Source organism: Kryptolebias marmoratus, linkage group LG17, assembly GCF_001649575.2.
Source record: "Kryptolebias marmoratus isolate JLee-2015 linkage group LG17, ASM164957v2, whole genome shotgun sequence".
Taxonomy (NCBI): Eukaryota; Metazoa; Chordata; class Actinopteri; order Cyprinodontiformes; family Rivulidae; genus Kryptolebias; species Kryptolebias marmoratus.
Genome location: NC_051446.1, coordinates 15,545,374 through 15,565,554, shown reverse-complemented (window position 1 = coordinate 15,565,554; position 20,181 = coordinate 15,545,374). Strand labels below are relative to the sequence as shown.

Genomic DNA, 20,181 nt, shown 5'->3' with positions numbered 1-20,181 from the left:
CAAGATTCTAATTTTCTGATATGATGAATTTGAGATTTTCATTTGTTGTCATTTGTAATCATAAAAATTAAACGAAATAAACATTTGAAATATATGAGTTTGTATGTAATGTATGAATATAATATACAAGTTTCACTTTTTAAATGGAATTACTGAAATCAATCTACTTTTTCATGATATTCTAATTTTATGACCAGCACCTGTATATCAGAAAGCATGTCTTGGACTGTGATAAATCACTCATTAAAAACTCATTTGATGCGGTGTGAAATGGCCTAAAAGTGATCATTTTAAACCTAAAACCTGACTGTTGTGGTATTAACATGTTGAAGTGTTGAACCTGGATTCAGCCCCCTCGTGTAACAGAGTTTGACACCCCTGGATTAGGATTGGGGTTTAACTGGAGGTTAGCGCTGAGGGACCAGGAGAAGGTCGGCGGCGGGCGGGCGACCTCTGAACTCTGACCTCGGGGTGGTGCGAGTGTGAGGAGAAGGGCGTCTCCGTGCCTTACTCACAGCCTGTGTGGACAGCATGTCGTTGATGGAGTGGTCGTACTGCTCGGCCAGGATGGCCAGCTTACGGGTCTGCTCGTCCTTCAGCCGCTTCAGCACGGCCTTGTGGTCCGACTTGGGCGTGTTCTCCAGCAGGTGGTTTCTCAGCGCCTTGTACTGACGGGTTTGGATCTTACAGGTGTCCTGGAACTGACGCTTTATCTGAAGCTCTTTGGACTGGAGGAGAGAGAAGAGAGATGGAAGCAGCTTGGCTAAAGTGCTCCTGTGGTTTGAGTGAATGGATGAATGAAGGGTGATCTGTGTGTTTCATACAGAAAATCTCTCCAAACGGGACCTTTCCTACATGATGAGTTAAAAAAATACATTTTGCAACTTGTAATTTTCAATTTACAGCTTAACATTCAGATTCATTTGAATTTTTGTTCACTTCATGGTTTGATTTTGTTTCTCTTTTACTTTGTTATAAAAATGATTTTAAAACATCTGAATAAAAAAAACTCATTTGTTTTCAGCCCTGGCTGAGCAGGACAGCTGGACTTTTATTGTGTAAGTTTATGTATTTTTCTTTAATTCTCTTTTTTTGTTGTTATTCTGCTGGATTTACTAAATAACCCTTACATTTTGGTCAACGACAGCTGCTTTATGAACGAGCTGTAAAACTAAACTTTAACTTGACTTAAAACCAGTAACAGTAAAAACTACAACAAAATAAATAGTTAAAGTTCTGATATTTCCAGACCTGACAGTTAACTAATTGCAAAATGTCTCCTTAACAAAAGTTTGTATAGTTGTGTTTATGATGAGTCAGCGTTCAGAGTTTTCCTGCAAAACTTTGATTACTCTACAGTGAATGTTTTCACTGTGAAGGCTTAAAACAGACATTTTATTCCTAAATAAGTCTAATTTTAAAGGATGCATTACATAAAATCTGAAATGTAGTTTTAAATAAGTTTACAATGATTTAACTGATATAAAGAGCTGAACAAGTCGCCATGAAATAAACTACTTTTTTATTTTACTTTGTTGTGGATGACAAAAGGAAAGGCGAGACAAGTCACAGGTGTTTGATGATACAAAAGGAAACCGGAAGAACAAAACGCTAAACGAATCTTTGCATAAAAAGAGACAACAGAAAAGGGTGAACTTATAAGGAGGTGACAATAATGGAAAATAATAAAAACAAAAAACAGACAGGACAATGATTTCAAAACAAAGGAATTTATTTTTTATGTGCAAATAAAAAATGTTTTTCTATGCTTAGGAGCACACAGCCGTACAGAACATGCAGCTAAAATGAGGACAACAAAATGTCCGTCAAAAACAATGCAGTACTACTTTCAGAAATACTGCATAAATAATAATTTAAAAAAAAAAAAAAAAAGTGATATAATTTTAAGGAAATGCAAACACTCGGACTGTGTTGCAACAAAACAGAAGGCAACATGTAAACATACAGAGGAACAGGTCAAAGGTGATCACAAATCGATGGTAAAGAGTTACATTCAAACAAAACAGAGTTTGTTGTGAGACTTCTCTTTTTGAGCTTTACTTCCTGGATGCAGGTCGACAGGAACTAAAAGCTGACCTTCCTGTTGCTTTTATTCTGGGTCACTTCACAACTAAGACTGAGCTTTAAACTCCACAATCCTCCACGTTAAATGGCTCCAATCGTGGTTTACTCGTTTTAACCACCGATGCTTTTCAGGCACAAAGATTCTTGGTTTTTGGTTTATTATTTTTTTACATCAGTTTTGAGACTTTGGTGTTTCTGCCCTGCTGGGGTTAAACTCAAACGATGAAGATTGGGTATCAAATTATAAATTTCACTCAGACTTTTTCAGTCTTTTCTCAAACTATTGCTTTTTTAAAAATAAATATTTGGTTTGAGCTTCTCAAAACTGAACTTCCCCCTTTTCTGTCACTGAATATTGGTGATCGATCATCTTTGGTTTCTGAAATATTAAATCTTGAAAACATCTGAGGGGAAGAGCAGCTGCAGTTACATGATTTTTATGTTTTAAAGGCTTTAGTTTAACTAAATATAATGATTAACAACAAAAAATATTCTAAAACCTTATTTTGGGAAAGAACTACAGAAATATTTGGTGGGATCTTTATTTTTACTTCATTTTCTAAGATTTTCTGTCTTTCACATTCACTTAATGTTCTTTGTGTCTGTAGTTCTCAAACGATTGTCTCTGGCTTCAGATAAAATAAGTTACAGTGAAAAATTAAATAGATTTTTATTATATTATATACCTCTTAGGTCTATTTTGGTTTTCATATCCTTGATTTCACTTTATATCACTTCACAACAGACTACCGTTTGTGCAAACAGTTGAAAAGTAGGCACTATTCTTAATTTATCACAAAGGGAAAATATTTACATGGTAAATCTTACCAAAACTATTGCTTCAAGTGCAATAGAATAAACCAGCGATTATAAAAAGATGAAAAAAAAAAGATTTCACCAGTTTTATGATTTAAAATGGCTTTCAAAATGTGTATTTAATTTCACCTCAACATAAAACCTTAATATTTATAGCAGGATTCATGTTCTGGATGATTATTTCAAGTCAAATAAAGACCTTCTACCTATTTTTCATTTGGCTTCAAACAGTGTTTCATCATGGTCCAAAGGGTTTTCCCACTCAGCTGTTTATTGCACTTTTCTACTGACTGACAGCTAGTGTTCAGGGTTATGTTAGTGAAATCGTGACGTATCCTTTTGCTTTTCTTTTGTTTTTTGTTTTTTTTCACAGTAATCAGCATAGAGGAGTGAAATATTATCAATGGAGCTCTTTAACACTGTAAGAGTTGTTCTAGGCACTGACAAACCAGCGCACTGTGTCTAATAAGACAGCTCTAACGTACAAAAAAATAAGATTGCACAAAATGGTCTCAAAAATAACCATAAAAAATGTCTTAGAAATTAAGAGCAAAATAATAAAATTAAAGAAACTTTAAGGAACTTTTACAAAAAGCACAATAATAACATATTAGATTCACTGGATTTGGGACAACTGCTTGATCAGTCCGTAGACCAGTCAACAGCTTGGCTTTGTGCTCGTACGTGCACTTTAAATAAAGCTTCACCAGCCCCAAAGAAAAAAAAAAAATCTATTTTAGCCGTTGTTTGCACACAAACACGTGTGCTGCTAAAAAGGAGGCTAATGTTTAAGAAATGTGACCACAAACCAGTTTGGAAATTATCTTAAAGGAGACAAACGTGGGCCCAAACCAAAAACACAAACGATGGTTGAAAAATGGAATGCAGAGCGTGATGATGACCGAGCGGACACGAACGCACCACCAACACATTTCCCCACATTTTCCCTTTTGCTTCGTGCTATCTCCACGGGCGGATTTTCCCCCTGACAAACCTTCCTGATGCAGTTCGCCTCAACCCGCACTCCCACCTCGAATCCTCGCGAAACATCCTCTCCCTCTCCTCCCTCCTCTTCCTCTCCCTCTCTCGTCTCCTCCTCTCCTTCTGCCTCCTCTCTCTGACCTCCCGGGGGAGCAGTCGGGGCAACCGGCTCGGAAGCTCCTTCTTCAGGAGGCCCAGAGTTTGGAGTTTTATATGAACTCTGAGCGGCAGCTTTTTAATAACCTGTCTGACCAGTTTTAGGACGATGGTGTTCGTTAAGTCTGCCAGGACCCCCAGAGGGCGTCGACTAAAGCGCCTCCCCCAGAGGAGGCACTTGGCCAGGAGAGAGGTGCTGCTGCAGCTAACCTGACACTCTAACGGTAAGCTCTTCAATGGAACTGGGATTTTGGACCGGCGCACCCCCCAGTTGCGCCCAGCTTTGGGGAACATTTCATAAAGGTTTCGCTCAGCCACACCTCCTAGAACTGACTGGCACATGGCAAACAGGGGTCGAGGAAGGCGGAAGAGGACGCGCATGCAAAGGCGGTTGATTTTACGAGGTGCGTGCTGGAAGAAGCTACGAGCCGGCCTGACAACCAGGACCACGACCAGGTAGAGGGAAAGGAAGAGGGAGGGAGAGCTGAGGAAGGAGGCAGAGATTAGAATTAAGGGGATGTAGTAAACCCCCAAACTGAAGGAGAGACCTAAACTGAAGAGGCCGCTGGCCCAAAGGGTGAGTGACAGGAAGGTGGAGAGGGACAGTGAGCAGCAGGATCGAAGCAGGAGGTAGGAGAAGAAGAGCGCCAAGAAAGCCAGCTCAGAGGAGAGGATGAGAGAGGCCACCGAGGGGAGGGGTGGCGAACGACGGAGGGAGAGGAGGAAGATGGAGAGCAGCATCAAAGTGAGGTTGGAGGGCTGGGCAGCAGCAGAAAGGGAGAGGAGGAGGCAGATGGCGTGAGAAAAGAGTGAGGGTAGGGAGGTCTGCGGAGGGGGAGAAGGAGGAGGTGAGACAGGAATGGGCTCCAGCTCCTCTGTGGTTTCAGTGAAGTAAAACTCTGACAGCTCATCGATGTTTCGGTGCCGTCGTTTTTCTGGGGTTGACAGCGAGATGAGCTCTGATGGACAACCATCAGCCACACCTCTGCCCTCTTCTTCCTCCTCCTCATCAGCGTCTACAGGAGACATTTTATTGTAATCTTCCTCATATTCCCACTGAACTCCTTCCACTTCCCTCACCTCTGCACCCTCGTCAAGATCATCATCTCTGTCATCAGCTCCCTTCGCCTCATTGTCCTCTTCATCCATCTCAAACTTGCTTTTAACCTCGGACACCCCTTCATCCTCCGCCTCCTCTCTAAAAACTTCATCACCTCTGAATTCTACAACTCCATCAAGCTCATCTCCATCATAATACACCTCCTCCTCTATCCCTCTGTCCTTCTCTAACTCACCACCCCCCTCCTCCTCCTCCTCCTCCTCTTCTACCGGGCCCGCCTCACTGTCCCAGCTGCTGCTCGGACCCTCAGTGGACCGGCTCTCCTCAGGAGACCCCTGGCTCTGGGTGCTCTCACTCACTTTCAGGCTCTTGGGCTGCTGGCGGACCTCCACGGCGTGCTTTTGCCGCAGCTCCTGCTCGCGCCTCTTGTTGTACTCCATCTGGTTGGTGAGCTCCGTCTGGTGCTGCGTGCGGATCAGCTCGGCCCGCGTTCGCTGCACCAAGCTCAGCTGCCGGAACTCCAGCTCCTGGGTTGACTCGTGGTGGCGCAGCAGCATGGCACACTCCAGGTCCTTCAGAGTCTGCTTTTTGTTCAGGTCCTGCACAGAACGGGATAACAACAAAGACGAAAGACGGCCGTTTGTTTCAGAGCACATAGTTAGATTCTGGTCACTGATGAATGTGTGAAAAGTTTATTTTTTAATTTTGTAAAACAGTGGAAAGGACTACCTCTCTGAGCAGATCTTGCTCCAGGTTGTGGCGTGTCAGCAGCATCTTCCTCTTATATTGGCGACTCTGTAGCTCATAATACTGCCTCTGCCTCCGCAGCAGACCGGCCTCTTCTTCCGCCTGCAGCTGCTGCATACACTCCTTCTGATGCACCAGCCACTCCTGTTTCTCCCGCTTTGGTGTCGACTGGTTCTCATTCAGTTCCTTGAATAGTGGAGGAAACCAAACAGATTATCTACACAAGTCGACAAATCAAAAATGAAAATGTTTCAATCTAAGACTTTATCGAAGCGGATGCCAGTAAAAGTTTAGTCCTCAAACTGAGACGCACCTCTTTAAGCTGCTCTTTGCGCTGTCGATACTGTCGTTTCTGGGAGTCGAGGAGACTGGTCAACTCCTTCTTCTGCTGGCCCAGTATGTGCTGCTGGAACTTCTTCTCCTCAGTCAGGACGGCCTTGGTCTGAGAAGAAAAAACGAGCAACAACGCTTAGAAATTTATGATGCAAAAGCTTTAAATGTACAAGAAACTGAAGCTGAATGTTTTATCATGACTACAAGAAGCGTGGTTGTTTCTTCCTCTCCTTTATGTTCTGTTTCATGACTCCATGTTAGGTTTTTCCTTTGACCTCCCCTAATGGGCCACCTTCAGCTCACCTCCTTCTCCAAGACTGTCTGGTGCTTCTTGGACAATTTTTCTATTTCCATGGAAAAGTTGTTCCTCTGATTCTCCAGCTCTTTGTCCAGTCTCAGCTGGTGTTCGTCCATCTCTCCCTTCAGCTTGTTCTCCAGGCCCATCAGCTGCTTCTGGTGCTGCCGCCGCATCCGCTTGTACCTGTGAGGAGATGCCGTTAAAATGATCTGGAAGGAAGAACGTAATCTCCAATACACGCTGGGGTTAGAGGACTTTTCCGCCCTCTTTTGTTTCCTTTTTTGAAGGGATCTTAAGTGACCCTTACCCTGACATTTGCTCTCTGAGAGCTGATCCCTGTTCATGTTCCTGGATCTGACGAGTGACCAGTGAAGCCGTCCTGATGGTGGCAAAGTGATCTCTGCGCCGACGTCTGCCTCCTCCTCCTCCACCACCACTGCCACCAGAAGAAGCTTCTCGTTGCGAGTCTACCTCTGGTTGATACGGGTCATCGTAGATGTTGTCATGGCTCTACATGGTGGAGAAGCATGATTTATTCTTGAGGCCTTGTAAAGAAGACTCTTATAATGATACACTGATATTATTACAGATGTTATTTACAATGAGAAGGATGTTAATTTCTGTAAACCTCTATTAACTCATTGACCCATGACTCTTTTTTTTAATCCACCAAACCCAACATTTGACTTAACCTTATTTTTTATTCTGCAGTAACTACTGTGTCGGCAGCAACACTGACAGCTCTAATCTGTACCTGTAGGTTTAACTTGGTCCTGCTCTTACTTTACTTACCCTGTAGGGGGAGCAAGTTTGCGTCTGTAAAACTAAAACACAGCTTCCCCTGCAGAATATTTCCAGTCAAAATAAACCAAACCTCCAGCATTTAGGACTGTACTTAAAGCAGACTATGACACAAAACCACACTGAACTAAATTACAGAGCCAAAATGTGAAAGAAATGTTACAAATTCTCAGTTTTAATTAAGAAACAAACTTTATGTTAAAATTAATGACATTTCTTCCAAAAAAAAGGAGGTTTTTCTTCTTTAGGTTTTCTTATAAGACAACTATAAAGAGTTTGGAAGTGATAAACTCCATCTTACGCAGCACATAGTTTAACACTTCGACTGACCAGGGGTTTGTGCAGGACAGAACTGTTGGAGGTGACCGTGTGCTCCCCCTCCTGCATCATGGCCATCTCTCCGCTGTCGTCCGAGCCGTCTGCCAGGCTGTTGACCGAGCTGCTCTGGGAGCTGGCGCTGATCGACATGGACGGCAGAGAGTGGGAGCTCTCCATGCTGTTGACTGTGCCGGTGCGCAACATATACTGCTCCACGTCCTGAAAGGAGGGAGAGAGAGAGGAAGTTTAGCACAAGAATTTAAAACTTTTTGGGGGAAATGAAAACACGTTTGAGGTGATAACTAGAGTCCCTATGCCTTAGGAGTGGATATGACTCCATTGGAAAGTTAAGGCTTAAACATGCTTCAAAATAAAACGTTCAGCAGATCCACTCAAATCTTAAAAGTACAAACCAACACCCTAACACCCTGCTGTTTGACGCCATCAGTCACTGCATAACTAACTCTGTGCTCTCAGCTCTCATGGCCACCCGCTCCTCCTCAGCCTCATTCCCACCTCTTCGTCATCGCCTCCTTCTGGTGCCGGGCCATTGTGCGCCTCGTGAAAGAGGATTTTCTTCATCTTTCGGTACTGAAGGTTGTCTAGCTCACGGACAGCATCCTTGGTGCGGGCGATCAGGTCCATCACGACGGTCATGGGGCGCTCTCTGCATAGGAAATGGTGCTGGGCGGAGCGAGAGTTTGGGAAACAGAAAAAAGCAAACGGAGGAGGTGAAAACCTTAACGGTCACATGAGTCTAAGGATTTGGGATGTTAAAGTCACAGCAGAGTGAACTGTTTATAAGCTACTCATCACACCCAAACATGACATTTTGGCTTAATTAGGGTAATTTACTTAGAAATAGAAGAATTTCCTGTAAACAAGCTGCTGGTCATTACAGCAGCATGGATATACTGTTACAGCTTGCTGCAAACATGCTTAAGATAAAACAAACAAACAAACAGAAATAAACAGATATAGTGAAAGAAAGATACACCTTAACTAATTTCTTTCTGTTTTCTAGACGTAAAAAGTTCCTTCATAAAGGTATTTTTTTTCCCTTTAATCTCTGTCCTTCATCAAAGTAGGAAATTTGGCTGTCAGATTAAAATCAACCAATAATTTTCTCAGCTACAGCAAACATTGAGATGTTATAACAAGCTGAAGCAACGGGTAAGAGAAAATATGAAAGTAAACTGCCATGATGCAAAAAGGAAGCAGAGCCGACTAAAAACAGCCAAATGACCACAAGGGAAGTCTGATTTCTAAGTTAAATCTACATAAAAATAGAATAAAACATTGTATGAACTGCAGATTATGCCTACAGCCACTGTCTGAAGGAGTTTTATCAGCAGTCACCATTTGCATTGATTTCATTAACACAAAATCATCACTTTTTTTCCCCTTCATCATAAATATAATTTTTAACTATAGAAATCTCCAATCTCCCTTCATATCAAAGCAGTAAAACGTCTAACAAGATTGTTTTTTTATGACTCTTTGTACCTTGAGCAGCACATCAGAGGTAGGTCTGTCCTGGGCAATCTTTTGCAAACAGGAGTCCACAAAATTGCGGAAATAATCCGACCTAAAAAATGTATAAAAATTCACTTTAAAATCCAGATGTTTTCTTTATCTGTGTAAAGTAGATTATACAAAACACTTGTAAGGTTTATCCAGTTGCAAACCTTTAAATTAAACTTTAACAAATTCCCACAAGAACAAACAGAAGTCAAACACTTTATTTGTCAAGTACTAAAACATCACAGCAAAAACTTATGTGTTTCTGATCATATTTTCATTACTAAATTAATTTAAGCAATTTTCATTTATTAAGTCACAATCAGATATATATAAACAAAGTCCAGGGTTCGGGTATGTAAAATCATAAATTAGGCTCAATCACTTTAATTAATAGCACAATTAATACTCATTTCAAACAACTAACAACATAATTTTAACGTTTTCTGGACATGAAAATAAAAGTGAACGGAGCTAAAAGAATAAAGGTTTTGTTAAAAAAGAAGCCTGTCGTCCCTCACCAGTGATTAGACTGCAACACGGGGCTCTCGTTCTGGGCGATGTGGTATAAGGCACTCATAGCATTCATGTTGAACAGAGGAGGCTTCCTTTCCGCTACAGAGAGGAAAAGCACGGCAGTGTGACAGAAACAGGGACAGACAGATACAACAAAAGAAAAAAAGAAAAAAGAAAAGCAGAAAATAAAAAGGAGAGGAAATGGTTGGATGCTCTCAGCTTCGTGAAAGATAACGGCACACTTTTGGGACCACTTTAGGGCCGTCTCTTACCCAGCTCTATGCAGGTAATGCCAAGTGACCACACATCCACCTTGCCGTCGTACTGCCCCTCGTCCATGGCCAGGATCACCTCAGGGGCCATCCTGCACGGAGGAAGCAACAACTCAACCACTGCAATTCAGCCACTTTAATCTCTTCTCCCTTTTGGGTTCGGGAGCAACAAAGAGCAGCGGCTCGGGGCCGATTCATCTCCAACGTCTGCATGGCTTCGACACGCGATACGAAACACGGGGCCGCTGCGTTTACAGCGACAACATAATGTCTACCTGCTGAACGAAGGACTCTGACTCTCTAAACAGTAAACCACATCAGCAGGTTTAAATAAAAATGAAGCCAAATACAGTTTTATTACACTGCAAGATCTGCACTGTTCAAGCTGAAGCAAACTTTAAAATGGTTTGAATCTGACTTTTATGTTGCCACACCTGTTTAAACATGCAACAACAATAAACGGGGCACACCCATACAGTGTTACAGACTGAGGGAAGGAGGACATTCAAATCATGAAAATAAAGCCGCCTCTGACATTAGAAGATATATTTGGAGTTGAAGAAAAACAAAAGGTTTTGCACCTTTAATGATCGGCCGTAAAACAGATTAAAAAAACGTCACACACCTATGAGTTTCCAGCTATCCTTCGTAAGTTTAGCTTAAGTGACTGAGCTCTGAACAACACTAACATGATGAGAACATTATTTGGGATCTAAGAAGCTGTCATCTTTCACCGTAAAATCCTATTTACACATGGGTGTGCTTTTACGTCTTAGAAATCATAAAGAAACACATGGTAGGTAAAAAAAAGGAACAGAAAAGTAGTGTAATCATTCTGAAACATGCTGGAACTAAAAAAGTGAACTAAAAGTGGTTTTCTGTGCAGGAGTCTCTCCACAGCCTTCACTTGGACATCCTGGATGATGTTTTTTAGGCTGCCTAAATGCTATGTTTTGGGTTTTATTTAGCCCAGAAGCAGCTGGCATGAAGAGAGAGAGCAGAGGAAACCTTCTTTATCATTGGTTTCTTTTTTATTTGACGTTGCTTTGGTGTCTGGGAAATTATTATGGCTTTTTAAAGCCAAACAGTTCCTAAATTTATACCAGTAAAGGTCACAAAAATGTACCAAAAACAGTCCAAGAATTTACACATAAAAAAATAAGTAAATCACTGTCGTTTTGTCCAGCAGGACACTTAAATATCTGTTTGTTCTCGTCAGAGCTGTCAAGTTCCTAATGCATACGAACCATTTCCTACGACCTGCTGCTTTAAAGGAAAACTGTTCACTCTGCTTTTATTGAAGTGCAGTTCAAAGAATCTGTAAAAAGCATTTTTGTCACTGTAGTTAGCGCTAACTGTGACTGTGTGTCAAGAACGGCTCAACAAAATAAACAAAATATTTCAAAGTAACAGCTGAAAGCACTTCAGGATTGTGGGTATTTCTGCACAAAGTTAGGGCTTAAAAGTGTCTTACGATGCGACTGAGTGCTTTAAGAATGCATTTTGTTCTTACAAGTGTCTGTTTCCTCATCATGTAACGACTTAAAAAAAACAAACAAAAAAAAAATTTTACCAGTAAGGGGTTCCCACGAAAGAGTTGGCTGGAGCAACTATAGAGGCAGAGCCGAAGTCTCCGAGTTTGACCTGACCTGGCTCGGTTAGCAAGATGTTTCCTGCTTTCACATCCCTGCAAGAGAGGAGAAAAGCACCCGTCAGGGAAAGAAGTTGAGGAAGACGATGCAAACAGGGAGACGTGAAACATGAAATTAATTGTTGGGAGTCTGGGGAGTAGCAAGATGTACTAAAATGTGTTGCAGCACAGTGTGGGAGCACGTTGCATAAGCTTCATCAGGCAGCACAGTTTCTGTCTGTGCCCCCCACTTGCTTTGTCTCTTGTCAAAAAGAGTGGGCGATGAGAGCAGAATAGATGCAGAGAGTGAAAACTGAAATGAGGTTTACCTGTGAATCATGTTGTGAGAGTGAAGATACACCAGGCCCTGCAATGCACCATGGGTTATGGCAGCTATTTCCACTTCCTGGAGGGGCTTCTTGTGGACTGGGAGAAACATGGGGCATAAATTATGTAAATAACTAAAATAAACAAAACACTCGCAGGCAGGGTTTTTGCTAATACTAGATGTTTTACAGTTTTACCTTCTAGGAGGTCAGAGGCTGAACCCAAGCAGTACTCCATCACCAGCTGGGGAGAACAAACGGAGACGTGATTGATGTCAATTAGCTGTGGCAGCCATTTTGAATTGGGTACATCCAATGATTACTTTCTAAGAGTTTTATTAAACTACGTTCACTGCTTCACTCAATATTTTGCTAACAGACAAACACACACGCTCACACAGACATGGGCCCAAATATTACAGCCTCTTGTCTTTGGCTGTGGGGGATAAATCTTCCCTGAGCAGAAAGAGGCTAATGTATTGAAGGAAATTTGTTTAACGTGACATTTGTTGAAGACAGAAAACTAAAGTGTTTTATTGTCCTCTCATTTGGTTTGCTTCTTCAGAACTGCTTTGGGTATAAAATCTAACCATTCTAATTATGTGTTAAACTTAAATTAACTTTTGAGGGCTTTTTACCATAAGTTTATCAAGTGTTTTTAACGGTCTGGAACTGGAACTCTTATTTTGGCTAAAATGAACCAGGGGCTAAACTTGATGTCTAATTTCACATCCTGTTGTTTCAGGAAGTTGTGGAGAAGAGTTGACCAATACAGATTAGTCAAAAACAGACGATGTGGCAACAACCAAAATAAGGACACAAAGGACTCAACTCGAGTTAATAATAAAAGCAAGCCAAAAGGTGAAATTTCATTGATCTCACAGGAACTGTAGGGTTGACGACATAAGCTACATGAGCTCTGCGGTGGTTCCTGAAATGTTTCAAAGCAAAGTTTACCAGATAAGATCTGATAAGATCATACTGTTAATGCACCATCCTCAGCAAGTCTAACATGCATGAAGTCATGCTTATGAACAATAATGCACAAGCCAAAGTGGGTCTTAATTTGACTTTTTGAAATTTTATTTTACAATTTACTTCACTTTACAAACCAAACGTATCAATTAATACACAAAATGCTGCCCACATTTATGACTACATCCCTACTATTATTAGCTGCAGCTCCAAAGTGTTTGTCCAAAGAGCCATAGGAAGGGGAAGAAGAGGAACTGTGCTGAATGTTTTCTACAGTTTTGGGTACAAAGCCTGTAATTGGACAATAAAAGGGTCAATGGTGTATGGAACAATAAAACCTCAGCTGCAGGATGCACAGAACCAACAATGTGGAAACAGGGGGCAAAACTTCCTGAAAAGCTTTCAGAATTGTCCTGCATTGTCTACTCTACTTAGATGTCAAAAGAACTGCAATTTAGGCCAAACTCTCCAGAAAACAGATAAATATCACACATATGTCATGCATGAATGGGTTTCTCTAATTGCTCCCCTTCCTGTGATTGCTGTCCTTAAAGTCTCAACTTTATTTCCTGAAATATTTAGGCCATAAAACACTTAGTGGTGCAAAAAAAAAAAAAAAAAAGTCTGGTATTTTTCTCGCCATGCCCCTGGGCAGGACCTTTATGTGCCACTGAGAATCAATTAACAGCATCAACATGCAGTGAGGGACATTTCCTTACACAGAAACTAAGAGCAATCATGATCGCATCACGGATCTGAAGCTTGTGTTTGCTGCAGAGTCACATCAGGACCGAGTGGATTAAAAACACACACACACACACTCACCCAGGCTGTGTGCTCTCTCAGGTAGCAGCCACGGTACTCCACGGTGTTGGGGTGGCGCAGTTTCTGGAGGAACTTCACTTCCTTGATGATATCCTGCCATTTCTGGAGCGAGAACAGAGCCACAGTCACAGACAGGCAAATGTGCTCCACAGATAAAACGGCCTGAAAGCTTTCAGTGGAATAAAAAGAAAGAAGTTTTCACCTCCTACCTCATTGGACTGTTTGCCACTATAGGACATCTTCTTGATTGCCACCACCTCATTTGTGCGGATGTCATGGGCCTAGTGTGAAAAAGTAATGGACAACAGTTAAAACTGTTTGCTTTTGACACAAATAAAGCAAAACACCCCCTCCCTTAAAATACACCGTGATTCATCAGCCATTTTTAAAACTAGACACAGTAAAGCAATCACTATTACATAAAAAGAATTTGAGCTGAGCGTCACCTCCTCCTCGCTGCACTCTGTGGTCCAGCTCTTCATCCATGACTAGCTCTTTTTCACCCTTCATTAAACAGGGCTTTTCATCCACCACCGCCAAGTTGTTCTTTGTCCCTGACTCACGCTGTGTTTTTACCTTTTCCTTCGCTCTCGCCAGCTTTCATAACCTCTGATCGGTTTATCCATTTTGCGCTTATACAGTACCATCATTAGCTTCATTATGTGAAAACTCACTGATCCTCAGTTTCAGCGTTGCAGTCAAAAAGAACTCGTTCTTCTTTGTATGTTTAACTTTTCTTATTTTTAACTAATCTGATCCTGAAAAGAATCAAAACAGTGACTTTGAGAGACAAAAGCTTAAATTAAATATATAAATTTTTTTTACTCAGACATGGTTTTAAAAAGTCAAAAGTAATAATGCATCAATCTTGCATCATACAGTGATGGTTCAACTCTAAAGCTCAAAAGACTTGTATTAAATGTTCCTGAAGTCAGTCAGGAAAGATTATATACATTTTTCACATCCAAACTCCAGCTTCATTAAAGTGCACAGCAGAAATAAAAATAGATTTAGCAAATATTTTACATTTCTAAAACGTAAAGATAAATCAGAAAACCTAAAGCAGTCTTCACTCAGCCATGTTTTCATATCAGCAATATGTAAAGATAACAGGAACTGATGTTTTCCATATCACTAACTGTGTTTACACATTTTTTAAGCTTATAAAAAAATGTCATGAAGACACATCTACAGGTAAACTATCACAAAAAAATTCTAGATCTTGATTTAAAACAATAATTGAATTTATCCTCAAGAAGAAACAAGCAATTTAGTGATTCATGTCCTATAGTGTGAGGTGTGTTAAACAAAATAGTAAATATTGGAGAATGGTAAAGGTTAGGGATGCACCAATACAGATACCAGTATTGGGTATTGATCCAATAGCAGGTGTGTGTACCTGTAGTTATAAAAGTATTACGATACTAGAGTACTGATATCAGTTTAAGGCAGTGTGACCTTCGCCTCTCAGTGAGTAGTCAGTGGGTAGAGGAGGAGCAGTGTCAGCTGTGTGGAGGTAGGGTTTTTAAGATGGCTGCCATGATACACACTCCTTACCAGTTAGTGGTGGTAATGCGCCATCAGTTTTTTTTCTAACCATCAATAAACACCAGAAGAAGAAAAAGTTGAAGTACAATAACACAGCTACTACAAAGTGAAAACTGAGCAGAAGAGGACCCTGGGAATAAATGGATCTGAGCCAGAGCTTCCTGACAATCCCATCGCTCAGTCTCTGACATAAGGATGAAGGCCTCCATCGTCAGTCTTACCGAGGTGAAAAAGGACATTATTGAAAAGCATCAGAGCAGTGGAGGAGGTCAAGCTGAGCGATGGGCTGTCCAGCAGCCATCCGGCTCGTTAGCAGAGAGCCGGGCCGACCACCGTCATCACCCCACACCATTCAGAGGAGAGGGGATGAAACAGGGAGAATGGATATGCTCAAAACTTATTGAGTCTTCCACCACAGGTCACTGATGAGCCTGAGAAGATGCTTAACAAGCTGCTTAATGAGCAGCAGCTGCTGACACAGTCTCCAAGGAAGGCACTAAGCTAATGCTTCAAAACAGTGACTTTTTTGTCCGTCTCTCCACTGATGCTGCTGCAAGCTAAAGATCTTTTAAAGAAGGGAGTGACAGAAACTCTGTCCATTGCCTTACTGCCTTATTATTATTATTATTGTTTAAAATTCAGCTTTTAGCAAAGTTATTGGGTAGGAATAGTGCCTCTGTGCAGAAAAAACAGTGGTGATGACATTATAATGGATGGTTTTTTACCCACATTTAATGGACAAAAACATGTCCAAAATATGAATATACAACCTATAACACCTGCTGGAAATGATTAAATTTGTAATTAGAGGTTCTAGCAATTGTAGGAAGTGTAATAGCATTTTTTAGTATTGGTACTAGGAACTGCCAAGTACTTATATGTTAAGTACTTGTACTTGAACTCAGTTTAATAAAATGTGCATCCCTAGTAAAGGTAGAGACTTGTTTACCTCTGTGTGTTATCTGAGAAACCTTTACTGTGTTAATGAAAACCTTTGTTTTGTGCATTTATACACATGATCTGTGCTGGATGTAAAAAAAAAAAAAAAAACAGATGACAGATTAGCTTTCAGAGTTTAGGGAAATGTTTAGACTTTACTAAAAGAACACCACAGCCCTGCTCTAGAGTCAAATAATGGGAAGAAGTTGATCCACCTTTTTGCAGAGTGTGGTCATTCCTGCACCAGTATCTCATCTCCATCGCTGACATAATCTCAAAATGCATAAAAAGGAACTCACAAAGTAGACTGCTCCAAAGCTTCCATGACCGATCTCCCTCAGGTCTGTGAAGAGCTTCTCAGGATCCTCCCTGTAGAACAGCTCAGCCACCTCCGGGTCCTTCAGGCTCCCGGCCCGCACACTCGACGGCATGGCCAGCGCCTGGCGAGAACAGAGGAGACATGCTGTGTGAGCGTCTGGTATTTGGAAGGATTACAAACAGTTGTGTAGGAAACATGAGCTGCAGGGAAATGCGGTCCAGTCTGTCACTTACAGTCAGCACATTTGGGTCTCCTGAGTAATCACATACTCATCTAATTCTTTTAGACGTCCCATAGACGTAAAATAAATACGCTGCTCCACTTTAGTTTATAAAAACAGACAAACTCCAAAATTTGATTAGACAAGATTAGAAATCATTTCTCATTTTACTTCACAAGAGCGAAACACTTCTATGTGTGCAAAGTATATCTGTTCTGCTGCAGCATTTAATGTAAAAATAATACAAAAAAACCCAAGCTGAGTTTGCTCATATAAATAGAAAACATCACAACAGGTTCAAATGAAACCCACAAACACTCAGTAAACTGTTAATCACAATTATTTCATCAGGTTCAGTTCTACCGTGTTAACATCTAGAGTGACTAATGCATTCTAAACTAAAAAAAAAAATCCAAATAAAAAAGGAGCTGAATCATATTTTTCCATGAGCAGTTCTTTTAGCAAGTGTTTCTTTTATTATCTAAGCCTGACTCATAAAAGCAGAATATCAAAAATCCACACAAATGTTTTGCATTTTCAGTCTGAGCTGAACAAAACATTTTCCTCGTTGAATGATTGCTGAGTGCTCGTTCACTGGTATTTTAGGGGCCCGAACACTCAATAACACCCCCATCCACCATTAAACACTGTGAACCCCTGCACACATCCAGACTGGGCTAAGGATTAAAGCTTTTTCTTTAAGCAGTAAAATGTTGAGATAATTACTTATGGTTGGTCTAATCTGCAATTTTGACATTGGTTAAGTGAGACAAATATAAGCCAATTCAGGTTTATTTAAGCAGGGAGAATACAAGAAAGAAAGTCAGATCCTAAACAATGGACCGTCTAGCCAAAGACCAATTTGCAGACCAAGTTCATTGTTAGACTTGAAGGCTTGGAAGATTAAATAAAGTACAACACATCTATAGTGAGCAGCAGACAGCAGTAAACTGTACAGGACAAGTAATAAGCTGTCCACAATTTGCCTGCAGCATGAAACAATTGAGCCACAGGATTTCCCTGTGTTTCTAAACCATAAGAACCCGAAACTACAAGAGAATAGCTCTCCAAAGAGTTAATTTACAATTCCCCGAGCCGGCATGATACGACAAAACAGTGGTGATCATGACAGGATCACTAGTGAAATATTTAAATTATGCTCCAAGTCAGAAACTTAGATTAGGCTCAGTCTGTTAACTGATACGATAAGTTTTACTTTATGTGCTACAAGGTCAGCTGATGTGACACACTGTTGATGACAAAGATTGGTGCTGCATGGTGTCCGTCTGCTCCTAAAACCCTTCAGTAAAGATCTTTGAACAAGGCCAACATACTTTGTATAAATTTAAATGTACTCATTTACACCTTTTGGTCTCCAAAGTGGTAAGTAGCCAGTTCTCATAAATACAAATGATTATTTTTTTATGCAAATATATAAGATCTACATAAAACCATAGACTATCAGTGCCATATTAGCTTTGGATGTAATGTTGCAGATAAGCTGTTTGTGCAAACGATCTACTGGCTGAGATAAATGTGCACCATAAAACTCAGCATCCTATTTAAAGCTTATAAATGTATAGATCATTGCCTTTATTTGTCATCAGACATGAGAATCTTGACACAAAGGTAATGTGGAAGACAAGTCCTGCTACTTTCTAACAGGTCAGTTCTTCAGCAGCCCAAACACTTCAAAAAGACAACACATCTGTTGTTCTTTTGTGGCCATTTTGTTATCGTCAAAGAGGAAGCGTTTGGTTCCCTTTATGAACGAGAAGCTCTTTAAATACTGCAACCAAAGGCAAGCTCTTGATCTATTTTTTAAGAGCCTGGTGGCAGACGACACAAGAGAAAAAGGAGTAATGTTTCAGCGATGTGGTTTCTTTTCATTTCATCTCTCCAAACATTACAACAAATGTGTAACATTAGGGTACACCAGGCATGAACACAATCACATCTGGATTTTATTTTTTCTTTTTTTTACACTCCACTGTGGCTCCTGCTAATTAAATAGATGACATGTATTCAACATTAGGGAAAACAGGACTTGTCTGTTCTACCAGTGGACTGTTTTAAATGCAAAGATGTTGTCTCAGATCTTTTATTACATGTTCTGCTGGTCATAAAACAAGTCAGACAACTTTAAAACCAGACAGATTACTTTAACATCAGGCCCTAAAAAGAACTGGATGAGAAATCACTAAGGTGACATGGTTTAAAAACATCAGGATTCCCATTTAATTTATGCATATAGCCGTTTTCGAAACCAATGCTGTCAACATAAATGAAATGGCTATTAGCAAGCTGCAGTTTGCATTTTATTAATATATACATACTAAACTGTAACATTGCATAAATTGATTAGTTAGAAACTAGAATCAGGATAAGGAAATGTATGCATTTCTTATCATGGATGCGGAAGTATTGATTTCATTTTAATAGTTTTGATTTATATATGCTTATCTCGATTTGGAGCTACATAAGATAATTAATTACAGTTGCTAAATTTGGTACAATGCATCTTCTCTCTCGTCAGATTAGTGTCCTTTTGCATGGTCCCATGAAAATAAAATAAAAATAAAAATAACACGTCTTACCGTGGCTTTTCGGATCCACTGTAGCTAGCTGTGAAGCTAGCTGACTGTCCTGGCTGGAAAATATTGGTCTCACTGCCCCAGTCCTCGGTTCTGATGTCTATTCAACACGAACAAGCCACATTCTGCCCGCGGACGGTTTTCCCCGAACTCCTCGCCATCCCGATGCTCGCAGTCAGTCGGACAGCAGCTGGCAGGTCTTCGCGACTTGACATGAGGGAAGTGTCAGTCAGTCAGACTGACGCCTGCCAGCTAACCGAGAGGCAGAGCTGTCCGCCGGGGGAGAAGACTAGAAGACGATCAGGGGCTCCGGCTGCTGTTAGCAACACTGCTAACTGAAATAACGGAACGCCAGGAGCCGCTCGGGCCGTTTTCAGCCGCAAACCGAAGCCTTAAAAGCCGCCGCTCCGCTCCCTTCTCCGCTTTGCAATGGCGTTTCATTAGGGTTGAGGGAGGATTTTATCTCTACTTCGTGTTGTTGCCCCCATTTTGCTCGACTCTCATCCGTTTTTGTTCGGGACTTGATGATGGCGGAGCGGGGCGGGAGCCGAGAGGAAACCGGAAGTGCTCTTCTTCGATGGTTGATTATCAGACGTGAGCGAGTAAACACTGCCCCCGTGTGGCAGAACAGGGGTCATACACAGTCTTACAGTGTATAAAATATTAAATTTGTCTTAGATGAATGAATGAATGAATGAATGAATGAATGAATGAATGAATGAATGAATTTTCTATTCTATTTTCTTTAAAATAAACCCCGAATCTCTTAAACAATCAGGGTACATTTGACATCAATCATTTGTGAAAAATGGACTTATTCACCATATTGCTCCCTTTTGGTTCATCTACCAGATAAGTTAATTTTTGATTTTTGAGTGACAGATTAACTCCACACAGATAT

At 40.8% G+C, this 20,181-nt stretch overlaps 1 protein-coding gene across 2 annotated transcripts in view; it reads right to left on the bottom strand.

Moving 5' to 3' along the window:
• Nucleotides 1-19,845, bottom strand: part of taok2b (TAO kinase 2b) — a 24,097-nt gene extending 4,252 nt beyond the window's left edge. Inside the window, exons 1-18 of one of the 2 annotated variants that reach the window (XM_017437335.3) lie at nt 19,284-19,845; nt 16,447-16,587; nt 13,870-13,941; nt 13,661-13,762; nt 12,059-12,104; nt 11,864-11,960; nt 11,478-11,591; nt 9,905-9,996; nt 9,638-9,731; nt 9,102-9,183; nt 8,112-8,279; nt 7,608-7,814; nt 6,784-6,986; nt 6,482-6,659; nt 6,159-6,287; nt 5,828-6,031; nt 5,458-5,697; nt 516-728 (exon numbers count right to left, since the gene is read on the bottom strand). In XM_017437335.3, the coding sequence (XP_017292824.1) occupies nt 516-728; nt 5,458-5,697; nt 5,828-6,031; nt 6,159-6,287; nt 6,482-6,659; nt 6,784-6,986; nt 7,608-7,814; nt 8,112-8,279; nt 9,102-9,183; nt 9,638-9,731; nt 9,905-9,996; nt 11,478-11,591; nt 11,864-11,960; nt 12,059-12,104; nt 13,661-13,762; nt 13,870-13,941; nt 16,447-16,578 (2,373 nt within the window). In that variant the 5' untranslated portion in view covers nt 16,579-16,587; nt 19,284-19,845. Of the gene's footprint in view, nt 1-515; nt 729-1,714; nt 5,698-5,827; nt 6,032-6,158; nt 6,288-6,481; nt 6,660-6,783; nt 6,987-7,607; nt 7,815-8,111; nt 8,280-9,101; nt 9,184-9,637; nt 9,732-9,904; nt 9,997-11,477; nt 11,592-11,863; nt 11,961-12,058; nt 12,105-13,660; nt 13,763-13,869; nt 13,942-16,446; nt 16,588-19,283 lie in introns of those variants that run through there. The other variant, XM_017437326.2, reaches the window with a different exon arrangement.
• Between the last annotated feature and the right edge of the window lie 336 nt (nt 19,846-20,181).